The sequence below is a fragment of the Neovison vison genome, chromosome 5, assembly GCF_020171115.1.
Source record: "Neovison vison isolate M4711 chromosome 5, ASM_NN_V1, whole genome shotgun sequence".
NCBI classification, from domain to species: domain Eukaryota; kingdom Metazoa; phylum Chordata; class Mammalia; order Carnivora; family Mustelidae; genus Neogale; species Neogale vison.
In genome coordinates, this window is record NC_058095.1 from 56,944,848 (window position 1) to 56,962,363 (window position 17,516).

At 53.8% G+C, this 17,516-nt stretch overlaps 1 protein-coding gene across 3 annotated transcripts; it reads left to right on the plus strand.

The window, feature by feature from the left end:
- The first annotated feature begins 8,843 nt into the window (after positions 1-8,843).
- On the plus strand, positions 8,844-17,272 carry ALOX15B (arachidonate 15-lipoxygenase type B). Of its 3 annotated transcripts, XM_044250600.1 has the most exons (14): positions 8,844-8,990; positions 9,070-9,292; positions 9,471-9,552; positions 11,509-11,631; positions 11,900-12,003; positions 12,893-13,065; positions 13,300-13,446; positions 13,549-13,752; positions 14,712-14,798; positions 14,920-15,089; positions 15,240-15,361; positions 15,459-15,559; positions 15,639-15,809; positions 16,274-17,272. In XM_044250600.1, exons 1-14 carry the CDS (start codon positions 8,844-8,846, stop codon positions 16,451-16,453), a joined length of 2,034 nt encoding a protein of 677 aa, XP_044106535.1. In that variant the 3' UTR covers positions 16,454-17,272. The 3 variants fall into 3 exon arrangements, with proteins under 3 accessions (XP_044106535.1, XP_044106536.1, XP_044106537.1); XM_044250601.1 differs by lacking the exon at positions 14,712-14,798; XM_044250602.1 differs by lacking the exons at positions 14,712-14,798; positions 15,240-15,361 and having other exon boundaries at positions 14,920-15,075; positions 15,458-15,559.
- The last annotated feature ends 244 nt before the right edge of the window (positions 17,273-17,516 follow it).

Consider the following 17,516-nt stretch of genomic DNA (forward strand, 5'->3'; position numbering starts at 1 on the left):
AGCACTGATCCTTATTGGCCAGGAGAAAGCCACCTATTTAGTCCTGAGTCGATTCCCAAACTCTGCCCAAATCTCTCTGGGGTGAACAGGATCATGTGCCTGGCCATGGAGCCAGAGGGTGAAGTCAGTTCCCCTGTATCCTTTTGGACTGAGAATGGGGAGGGGCCATTCTCTACAGGAAAACAAGGGGCTTGTTACCAGAAAAGGAGGTATGGGAGCTGCCATCCACGTGCCGTCACTTATCCTCCCTTGGACCCTGCAGCTTTCCCACCAAATCAGGAGCTCCTGGAGAACAAGGACTCATCCTGCTTATCCTTCACTCCTAGCCCCAACTGGGGACCCAACACACAGAAGTTCCCAGACCCCTCCCAGCTGCAGACTTGGCCCATGTCTCAGTGACAAAGTCAGGAAGGAGCTCCCACATCATCCTCTCCTCAGACAAGAGACCCTTATGTACCTGCTGCCAACCAGCCCCCTGTCTACCACAATCGAAGGTGTGTCTGCTCTGCTGTGAGTCTGCTTGGTTGCCTAACCTTTGCTTCTCTTCCTCCTGGTACCAGCCCTTCGTGTTTCCCTTATGAAGCCACCCATTCTCTTGTTCTGCCATGTGGTTTTGCATATAGTTGAATATAGTTGAGTGGAACTCACCTGGGGACACACCTTTGGTTGACTTGTGGGTTCCGTCCTCTTAGATATGTTGATGGGTGGTTCAGGGATCCTAAAGCAAGTCACGTAGAGCGACGAGAAAGGAAGAGGTGAAAAGATATTTGACAGAGTTTTGGAAAAGAGAAAGGTCAGCCCTCTTTTGCAGGGGCTGCCCTGAAGAAACTCCCTTTGTTTTCCTGGTTGGTGTGAAGACGCAAAATCTGGAACTGTCCCCGTCACGGCCCCCCTACATGGAGCCAGCGCTGCGGAAGGCAGAGGGAAGAGACGGAAAGGCATGAGGTCTTAGTCACATCTAGGGCAGCTGTATTACATCCCCAAGGTGGAGGAGGCATAAAATTGTCAGACTTGGGGCGACACAGTTCAGCACTCGAGCTGGCCACCTTCCAACCTTGAGCCAAACTTGAGTTCTAGGGGGAAGGCAGAAGGCAGAGTAGATGGGTCATTCACGGCGTCTGTTACACGCTGTGCCTCTGGATACTCCGGTTACGATAGTCCCCTGTATTGCTAAAGTCGATCTGAGTTGGAACTGTCTACTCCTCGATCTTGTAATGGTCCTGCTTGTTGCGCCCATTAGATGCCAGTGTCCCCACCTGGGCTCTGGGCTCTACCCTTTTGCTTTTTTAGGATTTTACTTCTGAGACTAGCATCCTCCTTTCATCGGCTACCCTCCTCATTCTCAACAACTTACACCCGCTTTAGGGGCTGTGGGATCTCAGCTGTGCCTGCTCATTAGAATCACCTGGGAAGCTATTAAAAAAAAATGCTAATACGTTGGGTCTAACACCCAGATCCCAGAGAGAGACCTGAATATTGGTTTTTCAAGCACCCCTGGCAGTTGTAAGGTAAAGCCAGATTGAAAATCACTGTCCAGGGACGCCTGGGTGGCGCAGTTGGTTGGACGACTGCCTTCGGCTCAGGGCGTGATCCTGGAGTCCCAGGATCGAGTCCCACATCAGGCTCCCAGCTCCATGGGGAGTCCGCTTCGCGGAGTCTGCTTCGCTCTCTGACCTTCTCCTCGCTCATGCTCTGTCTCACTGTCTCTCTCTCTCAAATAAATAAAAAATCTTTAAAAAAAAAAAAAAAAAGAAAATCACTGTCCAAAGAATTGTTCATGTTGTGGGTTCCTGGGTGGCTCAGTGGCTTAAGCCTCTGCCTTTGGCTCAGGTCATGATCCCAGGGTCCTGGGTTCGAGCCCCACATCGGGCTCTCTGCTCAGCCAGGAGCCTACTTCCCCGCCCCCCTGCCTACCTCTCTGCCTACTTGTGATCTCTCTCTCTGTCAAATAAATTTAAAAATCTTAAAAAAAATTGTTCATGTTGCAAGAAGCTGTCCTTCGGTCTCAGATGCCCCTCTATTCACGAATGGCTCTTTGCCGCAAAACTTCTTTAAAAATATCCCTCACTGCTTCTAATTGCCTACCTTTGGTTGGCTTCTTTTTTTTTTCTTAAAGATTTTATATATTTATTTGACAGAGAGACACAGCAAGAGAGGGAACACAAGCAGGGGGAGTGGGAGAGGGAGAAGCAGGCTTCCTGCCGAGCAGGGAGCCCGATGTGGGGCTCGATCTCAGGACCCCCAGATCATGCTCCCAGGACCCAAAGATCATGACCTGAGCCAAAGGCAGGCACTTAACAACTGACCACCCAGGTGCCCCTTCGGTTGACCTCTTTTTATAATTTTACAAGTTTGCCAGAAACCAGTAAGAGAAGTGCAAAAAAGTGAAATAAAGATGAATGCAGACATTTTACAAGGGCCTACCTCTTTTTGTTATGGCTCTACCCCCACAAAAGTCCCCACAGCCCAGAGAACGCAACCATTGCCTCTTTCAAGGTACACCTTGCTTGGGCAGAAGCACACAGAAAAGAGCACAAGGTCGTAGAAGGGGTTTGAGGAATGGAACCAGTGGGGAAATTAGAGACACTGAACTGCAACAAGTTGATCTTCTTAGTTATTCTGCATAAAACCAGCTGGGACACAAACACTGACTTCTGCCTACCTTCCCAAGGGCCATGAAAATGGCAGGAGAGGGATTTGTTGTTTGTTGTGGTTGATGAAACGTGTTCAAAGATTCTTTCATCTTCCATCGGACATCCATTTCCCCTCCCAAATTAACGCCGAGCCAGTCAATGGAATGTGTCAACATTGACATGTGCCAGCGCCTGCTCCAAGTCTTCAGACGCCGGGGAACTGAAACTCTGGGCTTGTCGGGGTTCAGGAGCTCTGGTCCAGCTGGTGCTACGTGCAGCTTTGCCCGAATTGTAATGTCATCGGAAATTATTGAGTCAGGCTCCTTGCTCGGCGGGAAGCCTGCTTCTCCCTCTCCCATTCCCCCTGCTTGTGTTCTCTCTCACACTGTGTCAAATAAATAAATAAAATAAATAAAACATAAATATAAATAAATAAATAAATAAAAATAAAATGAAATAAAAATAAATAAATAAAATCTTTTTAAAATATCCTTTAAGAAAATAAAAAATTTTCATATTTTAAACTGAGTCAGGGCAGTTTGTTGTGCAAGAGATAACCTAGATAGATTAAAGCCGATCCCCAAAGAGCAGGAAGAAACTTTGCCATTAATAACCTCAGGGAAATGAAACATCGCAACCAGGGAGCATGAACAGGGCACTATTAAGAAACATACACATGGAACAAAAAAGCAGCTCTTGCAATTAAAAATATGATAGGAAAAAAATATGATAGGAGAGAAAAATATGATAGGAGAAATTAAAAAAAAAAAACCCTCAGTAGATTAGAAGAGAAAGTTGAGGAAATTGACCAAGGGCAACATAATGGAAAAGAGAGAAGAAAATAAAAGAAATTGGGGAACCAGTCCAGGAGACCACGCATCTAAATCAGTGGAGTTCAAAAACAAAACAGTAGATGCAATGAAGAGAAAAGAGTAATTAGGAAATAATTCCGCACAGAATAATTCCGCACAGACTCTGACCCCACAGAAGGACACAAGTTTCAAAATTGGGAGGTCCTCCTAAGAAGGCTGAATGATGAGAGAATGATGGCAGTGCATGTTTGTGAAGGTACAGGGCCCGGGGTGGCAGCGGGAGGAGGGGGAGCTGGTTTGCAAAGGAAAGATCCTAAAAGCTTCTGGAGGGAGCATCAGGTCATACAAAAAGAACCAGGAATCCAAATGGCTTTAGGCTTCTTTACATCAACACTTCCCGAGAAGCAATGCTCCCCAAATTCTGAACAAGAATCGCTTCCAACTTATCACTCAGATGTACGGATAGACTGTAGGCATTTCTGGACCTGCGAGATCTTGAAAGCTGCTCGTCCCTCCCCTGTGCGCTTTCTGAAGTAGCTAGCTAGTAAAGGGTATGCTCCGTGGAAATGAAATGAGCAATGAATGAGGAAAACACGGGGTATGTGAGGTATGGGAACCGGGAGGGCTAACACAGCAGAGGGGGGAAGGGATCCCTAGGGATGGTGGGGACACAGAGCCCAGGATGATAGCTAAGTAGGGGTCTGGAGGGCATCACATGCTGGAGATGGCCTGGGAGTATGTGATGTGTCCGAGATGCCAAGGGGATCCAGACCAGTGGTGAAGTTAATACAAGTATCTAGAAAACTATACGAATAGCAAACTGATAATTATTACCCAGAGAAGCCACAAACGGTTTTGTAGACAAGAAAATAAAATGCTTACAGATCATGCTAAAGCTTCCCTTTGAATAGTACTAGATGATTAAAGTTTGCTGGCATCATAAGAGAGAGGCTGGGGAAGAGAAGACAATCCTCTCTTCCAGGGGGCGGGGAGCAGGCGATTGCTGCCTAAAATTAGAAAGATAAAAAAATATTGATATATGCATGCTGTTTGAGATATGGCAATCAATACTGAGATTATCAACTAAAAGAGAAAAAAGTTATTGTCTTTGATGAGGCGAAAACAGCAGGAGTGGTGGTGGGGACAGCTGTTGTTGGTGAGAAACTTCCAGAACTCTTTGTCTCTTTAAATCACATGCATCTAGGGCACTCGAATGGCTCAATTGGTTAAGCATCTGCCTTGGGCTCAGGTCAGGATCCCAGGGTCCCTCACGGGGCTACCTGCTCGGCAGCGAGTCTGCTTCTCCCTCTACCCCCACCGCCTCCATGATCTCTCTTAACACTCTCTAATAAACAAAATTTTTTAAAAAATCTTTCAATCATGTGCATCTGTAGGTTTGATCAAAGTTTTAGAATGTAAAAGAGGGAAAAAGAAGAGGCGGGAAAGAAGGAAGGAAGAGGGGGATGCGGGAGAAAGAGAGAAGTTAGGGAGGGCCAGGGCATTGAGGAATTCAAAGCAGGAGCATATTTGATCTCATTGACTTTTTTAAAAAAGATTTTATTTATTTATTTGATAGAGATCACAAGTAGTCAGAGAGGCCGGCAGGGAGAGAGGAGGAAGCAGGCTCCCCGCTGAGCAGAGAGCCCAATGCGGGGCTCCATCCTAGGGCTCAATTCCAGAGCTCGATCCCAGGACCCTGAGACCATGACCCAAGCCGAAGGCAGAGGCTTTAACCCAATGAGGTGCCCCTCTCATTGACATTTTTAAATATCGAGTAAGTTCCTTCCCCGGCAGGACTCTGATTTCTTCCTCCGTGTCTGGAAGGGTCAGATGGTAGCTCCCAGAAGACCCCACCAGCTCAGATCATCCTGGGCTATGGGCCAGAACAGAGGCAGATATCGAAATGCTCAAGGAAAGCAGCTCTGAAGAAGATTCCCCGGGCATGACTGTTGAAAATGTACATTTCCTGAGTCCAGTCACCGGAGACTGCCTTCCCGGTGTGAGGGCGGTAGGCCCGGGGAAGTGGCACCGTGATGCATGTGTTCTGCTGGGCATGCCTTGAGCAACCCTGCTCCTGGCCAGAGCCCAGGAGGGGCAGGGTCACACTGAATCACAAGTCAGTTCTCAGGACATCAGGGAGAGAGTGCCAGCTCGGGTGCTGTTGCTTTAACATCCTCCCAGCACAGTGCCTTGTGGATCTCTCTCCTCAAACAAGGTCGACAGAATCCACCTAGCAACTCCCTTCTCAAAGACCTCATGTCTTCTGGGACCTTCTCTTACGGGAACTGAAACTGATTTTCAATTTACAGCAGGGACACAAAGTTTCCTTTAAAATAGGCTCATTAGGGGTGCCTGGGTGACTCAGTGGGTTAAGTGTCTGCCTTTGGCTTGGGTCATGATCGTGAGTCCTGGGATCAAGCCCCGCATAGGGCTCTCTGCTCAGCAGGGAGCCTGCTTCCCCCTCTCTCTCTCTGCCTGCCTCTCTGCCTCCTTGTGATCTCTGTCTGTCAAATGAATAAATAAAATCTTTTTTAAAAAAAACAGGCTCATTGACATTTATAGAAGGGAAAAGGAAGCAGAAAACACAGAGAAAGGGAATCCAAGGATGCATTTTAGGGTGGGAAGACAGGAAAGCATCGCTATTTTTTTCTTAGCCTCACTGCGCCTGGCATGTGCATATGGGCACTACTGATTTATGCCACAAGAGTGACCTACGAATATAAAAATATTGACTATATTTAGAAATGTGCTGCGTGTGCTTTACATGATAAATGGAAAACGTGACCTGACAACAGATCATAATTATGGTGGTTTGGGTAAAGAATGTTAAGAGACAATGCTCTAGAGGAAATACACAATGGGGACGCCTCACTGGTGCATTTGGAAGATTGTGTGACTCTTGATCTTGGGGTCGTGAGTTCAAGCCGCACGTTGGGTGTGGCACTTACTTGAGAGCTTTATGCCAAATGAAATGAGCAAGACACAAAAGGACAAATTTTTTTTTAAAGATTTTACTTATTTATTTGACAGAGATCACAAGTAAGCAGAGAGGCAGGCAGAGAGAGAGAGAGAGGAGGAAGTAGGCTCTCTGCCAAGCAGAGAGCCCAATGCGGAACTCAGTCCCAGGACTCTGAGATCATGACCTGAGCCGAAGGCAGAGGCTTAACCCACTGAGCCACCCAGGTGCCCACAAAAGGACAAATATTGTATGATTCTACTATATACGGTATCTAGCCATCAAATTCAGAGACAGAAAGCGGAATAGGGGGTAGCAGGGTTTGGGGGTGGGGAGAACGGTTTTGCTTTGTGTTTTAATAGATACAGAGTTTGGATTTGGAATGAGGACAAAATTCTAGAGACAGATGGTGGGGGACACACCAGAGTGAGTGCATGTGAATGCGAAACACCGTGAATGTGTTGTCTGAACCGCACACTCAAAAATTGTCAAAAATGGTAAACTTTAGGTTATACGTATTTTACAATTAAAAAAATGGGTGGTTTATAAAATCCAAACATTTTGCCCAGAAACAATGTTTCTTATAGCCATAGGCTCCCCTCTCCCTGAGGATACAAATTAACGATTTGGGGTTCGAAATTCTCTTCTGCTCCCCACCTTGTCTCTTCCTTCAGTCTTGTCTTAGATCTAAGCCTTCAAGGAGGGCTTGATGCTCCTTGGCCACCTGTTCCAATAAAAGCCGATTGGAAACTGTGTGTGAACGGGGCCATTTCACTGGGGTACCCCAAGGACACTTGAGCTTGTCAGCTCCTCTGGAGAAAAGCCCTCCATTCTCGACTGGCAGGTGGAGTTTGGGGGTACAATATGGTGGCTGCTAGCATCCTTGGACCCCACCAGGGAAGGGAGCTGGGGCCCCCACTGCTCAGCACCCCATCCTCCAATTTTAAATTTTGTGTCCCTCCCTCAGCTCTAGCTAGGGTCGCCACATGCAGACTCCCTCTAGTTCAATCTCTGCAGAAAAGAAATCTCGCATTATCTGTTAGGTTGGGGAAGGTCTCCTGCTGACTGGGTGAGGTATAGGAGGGTGTCTTGGGTTAGGAGGGATTCCTAACTGCGTCTGATAAAAACTTGTGTCCCATCAGCCTGTTTTCTGGGTCTCCTACTAGTACTCTCAGAACACCTGTCTCTCCATTCATAAGAACTTGGGGGATTCTGAGATGGGAATCCTGGGCTTCTACCATCTCCTGCCTGTTTTCCCGTCCTTGAAGGTTTATGCCTTAAACTTAGTATTTTAGTGGGATTCCAAGAGGGTGGCAGTAAAGGTAAGTGCGCATGTGCGGCTGGAATTCAATTTCCGGTCACTCACCGCCATCTGGCTCCCAGCCCCACCACCCCACCAGCAAGCCTCTGGGCAAGGCCCCAGACACTACCGTGGGATTTGGTCCTGCGCCCGCCAGCACTTGGTGGCACAGAGCTGGGCTGGTTGCCTTCCTTGCGCTCAGCAGCTCGTGGCACAGACTCCAACGAGGTTTCCTCTTTGACAGATCCAGTAATCATTTCTGCCTTCCTCTGACGCAGCTCTCAGATTGGACCAGTCTCTTGGCTTTCATGCAACACCCGCTCTGGGTCCTCCTTGTACCTCTGACTCATCCTCCCTGGATCTGTCTCCTTTCCATGACTTCCAGATGGCCAAGAACCAGTGGGGCACAGCCTGTTCCCTCTCCTCTATCTGCCTAGTGATATCAGCCACACCTGTGTGCCCATGCCCAGGTGTTGGGACGCCAGCCCTATGCTCTTAGACGGAGGCAGCTCAGACAGCATTTCCAGACCAGAACCCCCCAACCTGTTATTTCCCCAAACCGAAATCCATACCCCCACCACATGGCTCCCTTTCTCCACTGCATCCCTGCCTCGCTCTGGTCTTCATTTTCTCTCGCACTTGACTGTGAACCTCCAAGCCCGCAAGCACTGGATCTTGCCTGGGCAGGCTTCACCTGGCACATGGCTGGTTCTCAAAATTATTTATTGGACGCAAAAAAAAATAATGAGTGCAGGCAAGAAGAGCTGTAGAAAGCCGGAGGTGGGCCTGCAGAGCTTTCAGAGACTAAGAAGGCAAAGAAAAAAAAAAAAAAGAGGGGCGCAAATGTATCTTTGCCTCCCCCCCACCTCCGCTGCCCGCCCCATCCTAACTCTCTGGCCCTGCATACCTGAAAGATCGGGGTCTCTAAACCTCCGGACACCCAGTCCCTGCTCACCCAGCACTGCGGAGCCTCCCAGCCCGGCGCGTGAGCGTGTCTGCTCCGGGGATACTCGGAATGGGAGATGACAATCCGCTGCGCGGGACCGGGACCCGGCAGGGCGGGCCCGGGCGTGTCCCCAGCGGAGTCGCCAGCTTTAAAGGTCTTCGCAGCGGCCGGAGACGGCCAGACTTGCGCCGGCACCATGGCCGAGTTCAGCGTGAGAGTGTCCACCGGAGACGCCATCGGGGCTGGCACGTGGAACAAAATAGCTGTCAGCATCGTGGGGACCCGGGGAGAGACCCCCCCACTGCGCCTGGACCACCCGGGCAAGGAGTTCAGCGCGGGCGCCGTGAGTGCACTGCGGGGCGAGCTGGGGGCGGAGGAGGGAGCAGGGGACGGTCCCCTCCGATCCTGTCTTTCCCCCGCAGGTGGAGGACTTCCAGGTGGAGTCCCCCCAGGACGTGGGTCCCGTGCTGCTGCTGCGCGTGCACAAGGCGCCCCTTCTGCTGTCCGCCCCGGTCAGCGCCGTGGCCCGCGACGCCTGGTTCTGCCGCTGGATCCAGCTCTCGCAGCCTCGGGGCGCGCCCCTGCTCTTCCCCTGCTACCAGTGGCTGGAGGACGCGGAAAGCCTGGCGCTGCGCGCGGGGGCCGGTGAGCAGGGGGACCGGAGAGGCCGGCGGGTGTGGCCCCTAGGGAGGAGGAGGGGCCTGCCCTGTGTGGGAGCAGGGGACCCGCGGCAGAGGGCAGAGCAGCTCGGGCCAGAGGTGGGACGGGGAGGGGTGGGGGAAGCTGTTTCTCTGCTCTCCTCACCGCTCCTGTGCGCTCACAGCCAAGGTCTCCTGGGCTGACGACCACCCCATCCTCCGGCAGCAGCGCCAGGAAGAGCTACAGGCCAGGCAGGACTCGTACCAGTGAGGAGCGGGCTGCCCTGGGGAGCTCTGGGGGGGGGGGGCGGGGGTGGAGGCGGTGGGGACAGGGGTCACCCAAGGGATGTGGGGCAGCATGGGTTCCACTGGTAGGACACTAACTGGAGTCCCTGCCAGTCCTCTCTGGACCACAACATCGGCATGGGGGGGGCGGGGTGTTAGAAACGCAAACTCCTGACACCCTCATTCCTACTGAATCACATAGGGAGGGTAGGGGTAGCAACACGGCTGTAACCAGCCTTGGGGGAAGCACTCTGGGAAGACTGGGAAAACCAGGGCTGGGAATGCCTCCCCCAGCAGGTGTCTTGCTTGCCCTGGGGCTTTTACATCCCTCCAGGTGTTTCATCCTCCTGGAAATCTGGGCGGAACTGGATCTCCACCCTGCCTTCCAGAGCCCAGGAAACTCATCCCGGAAGGCAGGCGGGAAGAGGGCTCTTTCTCACCCCAGACTCAACCGGGAGAGCCTAGTCCTAGAGGCTGCCTTGGTGGGGGGTGGGGGCTGCAGGGGAGCACAAAGCCAGGGGTCACGGGGTGCTCAGGTGCAGATTCTCGAAAGGTCGTGGTCCGGCCAACCCAGCGGCTGCCCGAAGCCTGGGCTGCAGGTTTTGCTCCAGGTCCCCCAGCTACCGGGGTGCCAACTGTCTAGGCCTGCCAATTTCAGCATCACCTGGGAGCTCGCAGGCTCCGGGGCCCACGCACGCCGGGACCCGCTAAATCAGAACCTGCATTTGACCTAGACCTCTGGGTGCATGTTTGTACCTTCCCTGTGTGAGAGGCAGGATTGGGCCACCACCTGGGAGCAGCGGACTTTAAGTATTTTAATTGCCACTTGTTCTTTCAAGGCCAAGGGCCAAGGCCAAGACTGACTAAATGAATAAGAGAACTGGCCGGGTGAGGGGTGAGCTCAGCTTCACGGGGGACTGATTTTACCCTTTCAACCAACGTCTGCAGGCTGTAGTGCTTGCTTGGTCAAGACGCCTGAGACCTGGGCAGAGAAGTCAAAGTCCCTCCGGTGGGATGCCTGCCCAGGGCTGCGGAAGCCTTCATGAAATCCCTCTGTCCTCAGGACATACACTCACAGACATACGGAAGGGTCGCCAGATCTCAGAGGCCAGAAGCCAAGGGGATTCTCTCCCTGTCTCTGGGGGCCTAGAAGCTTCTCTCCTGTTTCACATTTCTTTCTCTCGGTAGAATAGCTTTCTTTGGGTCCCAGTCCTTACAGTATCTAACAGTCCCTATGTTTGCATGTGGGAGTCCAGAAAACCAGACAGAGAGTTTCTCTCTGGCTCAGCCCTGTTAAAAAAAAAAAAAGAAAAGAAAAGAAAGAAAGAAATTCAACCAAGCCCATTTGAAGCTCAAGTTAGCTTTATTCAATGATTTGCAAATCAGGCCGCATCCCCTCTAGGAGCCATACAAAATGAGAGGCTTTTCTTGGCACATGGGGGCAGAAAAAGGAAGTTTCTAGCAAAAACCAATGGTTTCAAGCAAGATCACCTTCCTCTGGGGAAAGGTAGGAATCTATCAGGCAGGTTATTTCACTGGTGATGACCCAGAAATTCCAGATTGGCTGTTAAAAGTCACGATCCTGGAGCAGCTGACCTTGCCAATAGGTCAGGCGTGAAGCCTTGGTTTGCAGATGTGGGCTTAGCACAAGGGATTCCATTTTGGACTCGATGTCTCTTTTTGAATAGCCCCCATCTCTGATTTCCCGGAAAGGACTTTAACTGGCCTAGCTCTGCCTAGGTGCCCAGCCCTGGACCAGTCATATGACCAGGGGAGAAGTGTCACTGTGGGAACAAGGCAGGGGCAGAGCTCGGAATGCCCTTGCTTATAGAAGGGGATGGCTCTGATGAGAGCCTCCAGGGGCCTACCTCTCCCTTTGCCCTGGTCAGTGGGTTCCCTGAGCCTCCCCGTGGGCCACCTTCCTACTCCTCCCTCCAGCTGGAAGACTTACAGCCCAGGCTGGCCCCGCTGTCTGGATGAGAAATCCGTAAAAGATCTGGATCTCAACATTAAATACTCGGTCAAGAAGAATTCCTGCTTCTACCTGAAAGTTGGCTCCGCGTAAGGATGCCCCCTCCCTCCTGACCCTGGACCTCAGCTGCGCTGGGACTCCTGCCTTCTGCCCTCCCCCACTGTTAAGGACGTGGGTCACATAGGCACAGCCTCTGCCCATCCCCGGTTCCCACAGGACAGTGATGACCTCAGGGGCAGTGGCTACTTCAGGATCGGGGGGCCAGTTCGAGAGCCCAGGAAAGATAAGCCCAGCTGACAGGGGAGGGTCTCCCGGGGGGCTTCATGCCCCCTCCCGACCCTTGACATCCTCTGGCAGGTTTACGGAGCTGAAACTCAAGGGGTTGCTGGACCGCAAAGGGCTCTGGAAAAGTCTGAGCGAGATGAGAATGATGTTGAACTTCCGCATGACCCCGGCCGCCGGTGAGGAACTCGGGCTGGGGGCCCTGACTTCTTCCCTGAGACCTCAGCTCTCCTAGCCATCCGGGGCCTCAGACAGTCAAGCACGGGTTCACCGTGTGACCCTGGGCAGGTCTCTGTCCCTCGCTAGACCTTACTTCCTCCACAGATCCAAAAGAGGGTGGAGACTGGGCACGTCCCTAACCTTCCAAGACCCTTTCATCCAACACGCACTTGTTGGGTGGTGACCCAGCAGACACTGGGTTAGGGCTGTGGACACAGTCTTTGTTCCCAGAGGGCTCACAGTAGAGCAGGTGAGTGGACGATAGGCTCAAAATCAAAACACTGAGTTTCCCTTGTGAAACCTGTTTGTTGGTCCCAGAGAGAGCACGTAAAAGTGGGACCTTTCTCGTCTGGGCAACGGGAGGTGTCCTAGAAAGCTCTCCCAGGAGGGGACCCTGTGGTTTGGCAGCGTATTAGCAGGCATGACTGGAAGCAGGTGGGGCCAGAGCTACTCAGGATGGAGCGTCCGTGGGGACCATTGGGAAGGGCAGGAGGGGAGCCCATGTGAGCCGTCCCCAGACCTGCCAGTGACCAGCTGCAGGGGGCTGCCAGTCCCCAGATGCCAGGTGACAGGAGAGGCGGGGCCAGGGCAGCAGCCCTCAGGACTGCATTTGAGGCTGATGAATCCTGGCCTTGGGGCGTCAGGTAGATGGCAGGACAGACGGGCTGGGGACTCAGGTTTGCTGCTTGCTGAGACGCAGTGGCTGAAGCCCAGGCTGAGAAAGGTACAGAGTGGGAAGCGAAGGGAGCCCAGGATGGACCAGGGAGCAGCAACTCCACCATGAAGCTCGGGGGGAGGGGCCTTCCATGCTGAGATGGCCCGCCCCCCCTCCGCTGCCTGCCCCCCCAGAGTATGTGGTCAAGCACTGGCAAGAGGATGCCTTCTTCGCCTCCCAGTTCCTGAACGGCCTCAACCCTGTTCTGATCCACCGCTGTCGCCACCTCCCAGAGAACTTCCCTGTCACGAATGACATGGTGGCCCCCATGCTGGGCCCTGGGACCAGTCTGCAGGCTGAGCTGGAGGTGAGGGACTGTGAGGGACTCAGGGTCCGGGCTTGGCCCACTGCCATCCCAGTGCCTTGGGGCTTCCCCTGCTGGAGAGGGCCGCGTGTGTGCAGAGTTCCTAGGGACCTGCCTGCGTATATGCCCCAACAGCACCCTCTCCCGGGCACACTCCTTTCCCTGCCCTGAGTCCTCTCCCTGCCCCAGCCCTGCATCCTTTAGGAGCAGCCCCTGCTCCCCTTTTCTCTCCTGCAGAGGGGCTCCCTGTTCCTGGTGGATCATGGCATCCTCTCCAGCGTCCACACCAACGTCGTGAACGGGAAGCCTCAGTTCTCTGCGGCCCCGATGACCCTGTTGTACCAGCATCCCGGGGGAGGGCCACTACTGCCCCTTGCCATCCAGGTCAGCGTCTGGGAGGGGGCGGCGCAGGGGGAGGGAGGGGTTTGACAGAGGGGTCGGCGGGCACCCCACGCCCACCTCTCCCTGCACCGGCTCCTCCTACAGCTCAGCCGGAGCCCGGGACCCAACAGCCCCATCTTCCTGCCCAGTGACAACAAGTGGGACTGGCTGCTGGCCAAGACGTGGGTGCGGAACGCTGAATTCTCAGTGCACGAGGCGGTCACGCACCTGCTACACGCACATCTGCTGCCTGAGGTTTTCACCATGGCCACGCTCCGCCAGCTGCCCCACTGTCACCCACTCTTCAAGGTCAGCGGCTCGGCAGCGGGGCCCAGACTGGGTCCCTGTACCTCGAGGTGCTCCTCAGCCTGTCCCCATGTGGCCCTATCCTTCCAGGCGGGGGTGCAGAGCCCCCCATCCTGCTGCAGCCGCCCCTCCCTGCACGACTCCCCTGGCAGCCTGCTTTCCCCCAGGCTCTGAGCCTGGGCGAGGAGCATGGGGGCTGGAGTGAGGGAGGAGACAGCATGGGACTGGATGGAACTTCTTAGGGGAGAGCTGTCAGCCGCCATCCAGAAGCCCTGTTCTTCGGAGAGATCTAAGGCAGATGTCAGAGTGTGCACTTAACTTTGACAGAGCAGTAGGGCTCTTGCAGAGAGCAGCAGGGGTGAGGGAGCCCGAGGAGGGAGACCCACCTCTCTAATGGGGGCTCCGCTAAGCCTTCAGAGGGCCCAGATTGCTTTCCCCCAGGGACCTGGGGCATCTCTTCTCTGAGGGCAGGAATTCTCCCCTGCAGGATCCACGGGTCTTTGGATTCTCTGATCCTGCCTGAGCCATTCTCCTGGGTCCTTTTCTCTCCTCTCCAGTCCAGGCTGCTTTTTTCTGACCATCAGCAGCTCCCAGGGCCTGGTACTCTGGGGGGCGGTTCCATTTTCTCCACGGGCCCTGTTTTTCACGGTGCGTGGCCTGTGCGGGGGTCAGTAAACCACAAGATGCCAGAGCTGGAGGACTCATAGTGCTCCCCCAGGTCAACCCCCTCATCTGCCCAGAGAGAGGAAGGTACCAGGCCTGGTTTATAGAACAGGATACTGGTTGAAGCCCAGCTCCGGGCATGAGGTCTGGAGCCCCCGATCCCAGTCCCTGGCTGGCCCTCTTGTCACTGTCATCTCTTTCCATGGGTGATTTATAAGACTTGGTGCCTTGAGGCAGGGAGGTCTGGGGCTGGAGGGACCCAGGCCCTCACCCACCTTGGTCTTCTTTGACCCTTACAGCTGCTGATCCCACATACTCGGTACACCTTGCATATCAACACTCTTGCCCGCGAGCTGCTCATCGCCCCGGGGCAGGTGGTGGACCGGGTATGCTCTGCCCCAGGGAGGCTGGCAGGGGGAGGCAAGGGATTTGGGGGGGGGGGTCCCACCAGGGCTGCCTCACACTTCCAGGGCCAGCGCTCCAGCACCCAGGAGCTCTGTCTCCCAGTCCACAGGCATTGGTGTCAGGGGCTTCTCGGAGCTGATACAGAGGAACATGCAACAGCTGAGCTATTCTGTCCTGTGTCTGCCCGAGGACATCAGGGCCCGAGGCGTCGAAGACATCCCCAATTACTACTACCGCGATGACGGGTTGAAGATCTGGGGGGCAGTGGAGAGGTGAAGGGGCCATCCTCAGCGAGCTGGGGGTGGGGAGGGCCCAAGGAGGCCCCCAACAAGGAGGAGGGCTGGATGTGAATGATACCGAGCCGCCTTGCTCCCCGGAGAGGGTCGGGGCGAAAGTCGGGACTGACCCCAGCGCACTTGCAGCTTTGTCTCCGAAATAATCCACATCTACTACCCGAGTGATACAGCCGTGCAAGATGACCCTGAACTCCAGGCCTGGGTGCGGGAGATCTTCTCGGAGGGCTTCCTGGGCAGGGAGAGCTCAGGTACAGGGACCTCGGCCCCAGGGCCCCCCCCTCAGTCCCCTGCAGCGGGGTCCTGAGGACCCTGGCAGCCGCATGCCCAGTCCCACTCCCCCCGCAGGTGTGCCTTCCGCGCTGGAGACCCGGGACGCCCTGGTCCAGTATGTCACCATGGTGATCTTCAACAGCTCGGCCAAGCACTACGCCGTCAGTGCCGGGCAGGTGAGGAGGGTCCATGCCCGGCCAGCGGAACAGAGTGAGGCCAGGCTCCTGGGACTCATGGTTGCCTTCTCCACTCCAGTTTGACTCCTGTATCTGGATGCCCAACCTGCCGCCCACCATGCAGCTGCCACCCCCCACCTCCAAAGGCCAGACAAGGCCAGAGGGGTTTCTAGCTACCCTCCCTCCAGTCAATGCCACGTGTGACATCATCATTGCCCTCTGGCTGCTAAGCCAGGAGCCTGGAGACCAGGTGAGTGTGGGCCTGGGGGGCCAGGCCAGGCCAGCTCTGGGGTTTGTGAGGGGGTGTCCTTTCCCCTCTCTGGCCCAGATACCCTGCACTGCCTTCGAGGCATTGGGTCCCTTCATGCCACTGACCCTTCCTGAGGGGACACATGAATGCTGACCCTCTTACAAGAATGGTCAGGTAATCAAATGACTTGATATCAAGTCCCCCTGGATGCAAGGTGATTGTGTGGGGTGTGGGGAATGCCCCCTTGAATACTCTGACTTGAGCTTTTGGTCCCCGAGAGCTGCCTGCAGTGACCCTCAGTGTCTAGAGCGGGGGCAGGGGCAGGGATGAGGCTTGGAGGGAGGCTGGACTTGGACTTGGGAACTTGGACTTGGGGACTTCCAGCCAAGTCCCTGGGGTGGGCGGCAAGGGCAGGTCCCAGCTGCTGAGCGGCCCCTACACTCGACCTTGTGGTTGGTTCCCAGCGGCCCCTGGGCACCTACCCGGACGAGCACTTCACAGAGGAGGCCCCTCGGCGGAGCATCGCCGCCTTCCAGAACCGCCTGGCCCAGATCTCGCGGGAGATCCGGGAGCGGAACCAGGGGCTGGAGCTTCCCTACACTTACCTGGACCCTCCCCTCATCGAGAACAGCGTGTCCATCTAAATCCCCTGGAGAACAGTGTGCTCTGAGGCATACCTTGGACCCCATAAAACCTAGCCCCCGTATGCCTCTCCTGGGACAACCAAGCCACATGGAATTCCCCCTACACACCACAAAACAGCAGAAACAAAACAGAGAAACCAAAGACCCCAGAGAACAGCAACCATGTGCCTTTTGAAGACTCCAAGTTTCAAAGTGCTTGATCGCCCACAGATCCCTTAAAGGGTTTTATGACTTTGTGTGTTTGTATTATGTTATTATGGGGGAAGGGGTATCTCCTGGTCCCACTGATCCTGCTGACCACAGCTGTGTGGGCCTAATGGTCACCTGACGCAGGGCAGCCCTCCTGACTGGCCGAAAAATTGCCCAAGACGTTGGTAGTGACCCATGGTCCCAGCTATACAATGAACAGCCTGCTAAGAAGGGGCTACCAGAAGCAGGGCAGAAGGAAGGGGACAGCTGTCTGGGCAGTGCCCATGTACACTTTCCTAAAAATTTGCTCCAAAGTTGGACAAAAATTTGCATATTATAAAGCAGTCTCCATTTCCAGAGAATTAGAAAACAGCAGAGCTGTAATAATCATAGGTCCCCTTCCGGATTCAGTCCTCAGTGATGGGACTCCAACACTGCATACACAGTCTTCCTTCCCGTCCTTCTTTTTTCTTGTCCCAAATCAAGAACCATCCATTAAGACAAAAATGGCTCCCTTGGAATTCACCTATCAGTTACCATCTCTGGCTCAGACTGTAGATGTCACTGCTTTGGTGTTTGTGGCTCACTAAGTTTTATAAAACAGTGTGGACACAAAATGTATTCGGATCACTGCACAAACACGACCCCTGAGAGAGCGATGCATGGGGAAGTTGCTGGTGGGCAGCTCCCCAAATGCCTGTTCTCGGCTGAGATTTGGGGCCACAAATGAGTCAGAGACACAGAACTCTTAAACTCTCGGACTCCAAGCAACACAAGACAATTCCTGATAATTTAAGTCATAAAAGCAATAAAAATGGGAAATAAACTGAGTATCTTGAGGGATTTTTTTTAAAAAAGCATTAAACAGGGTCCT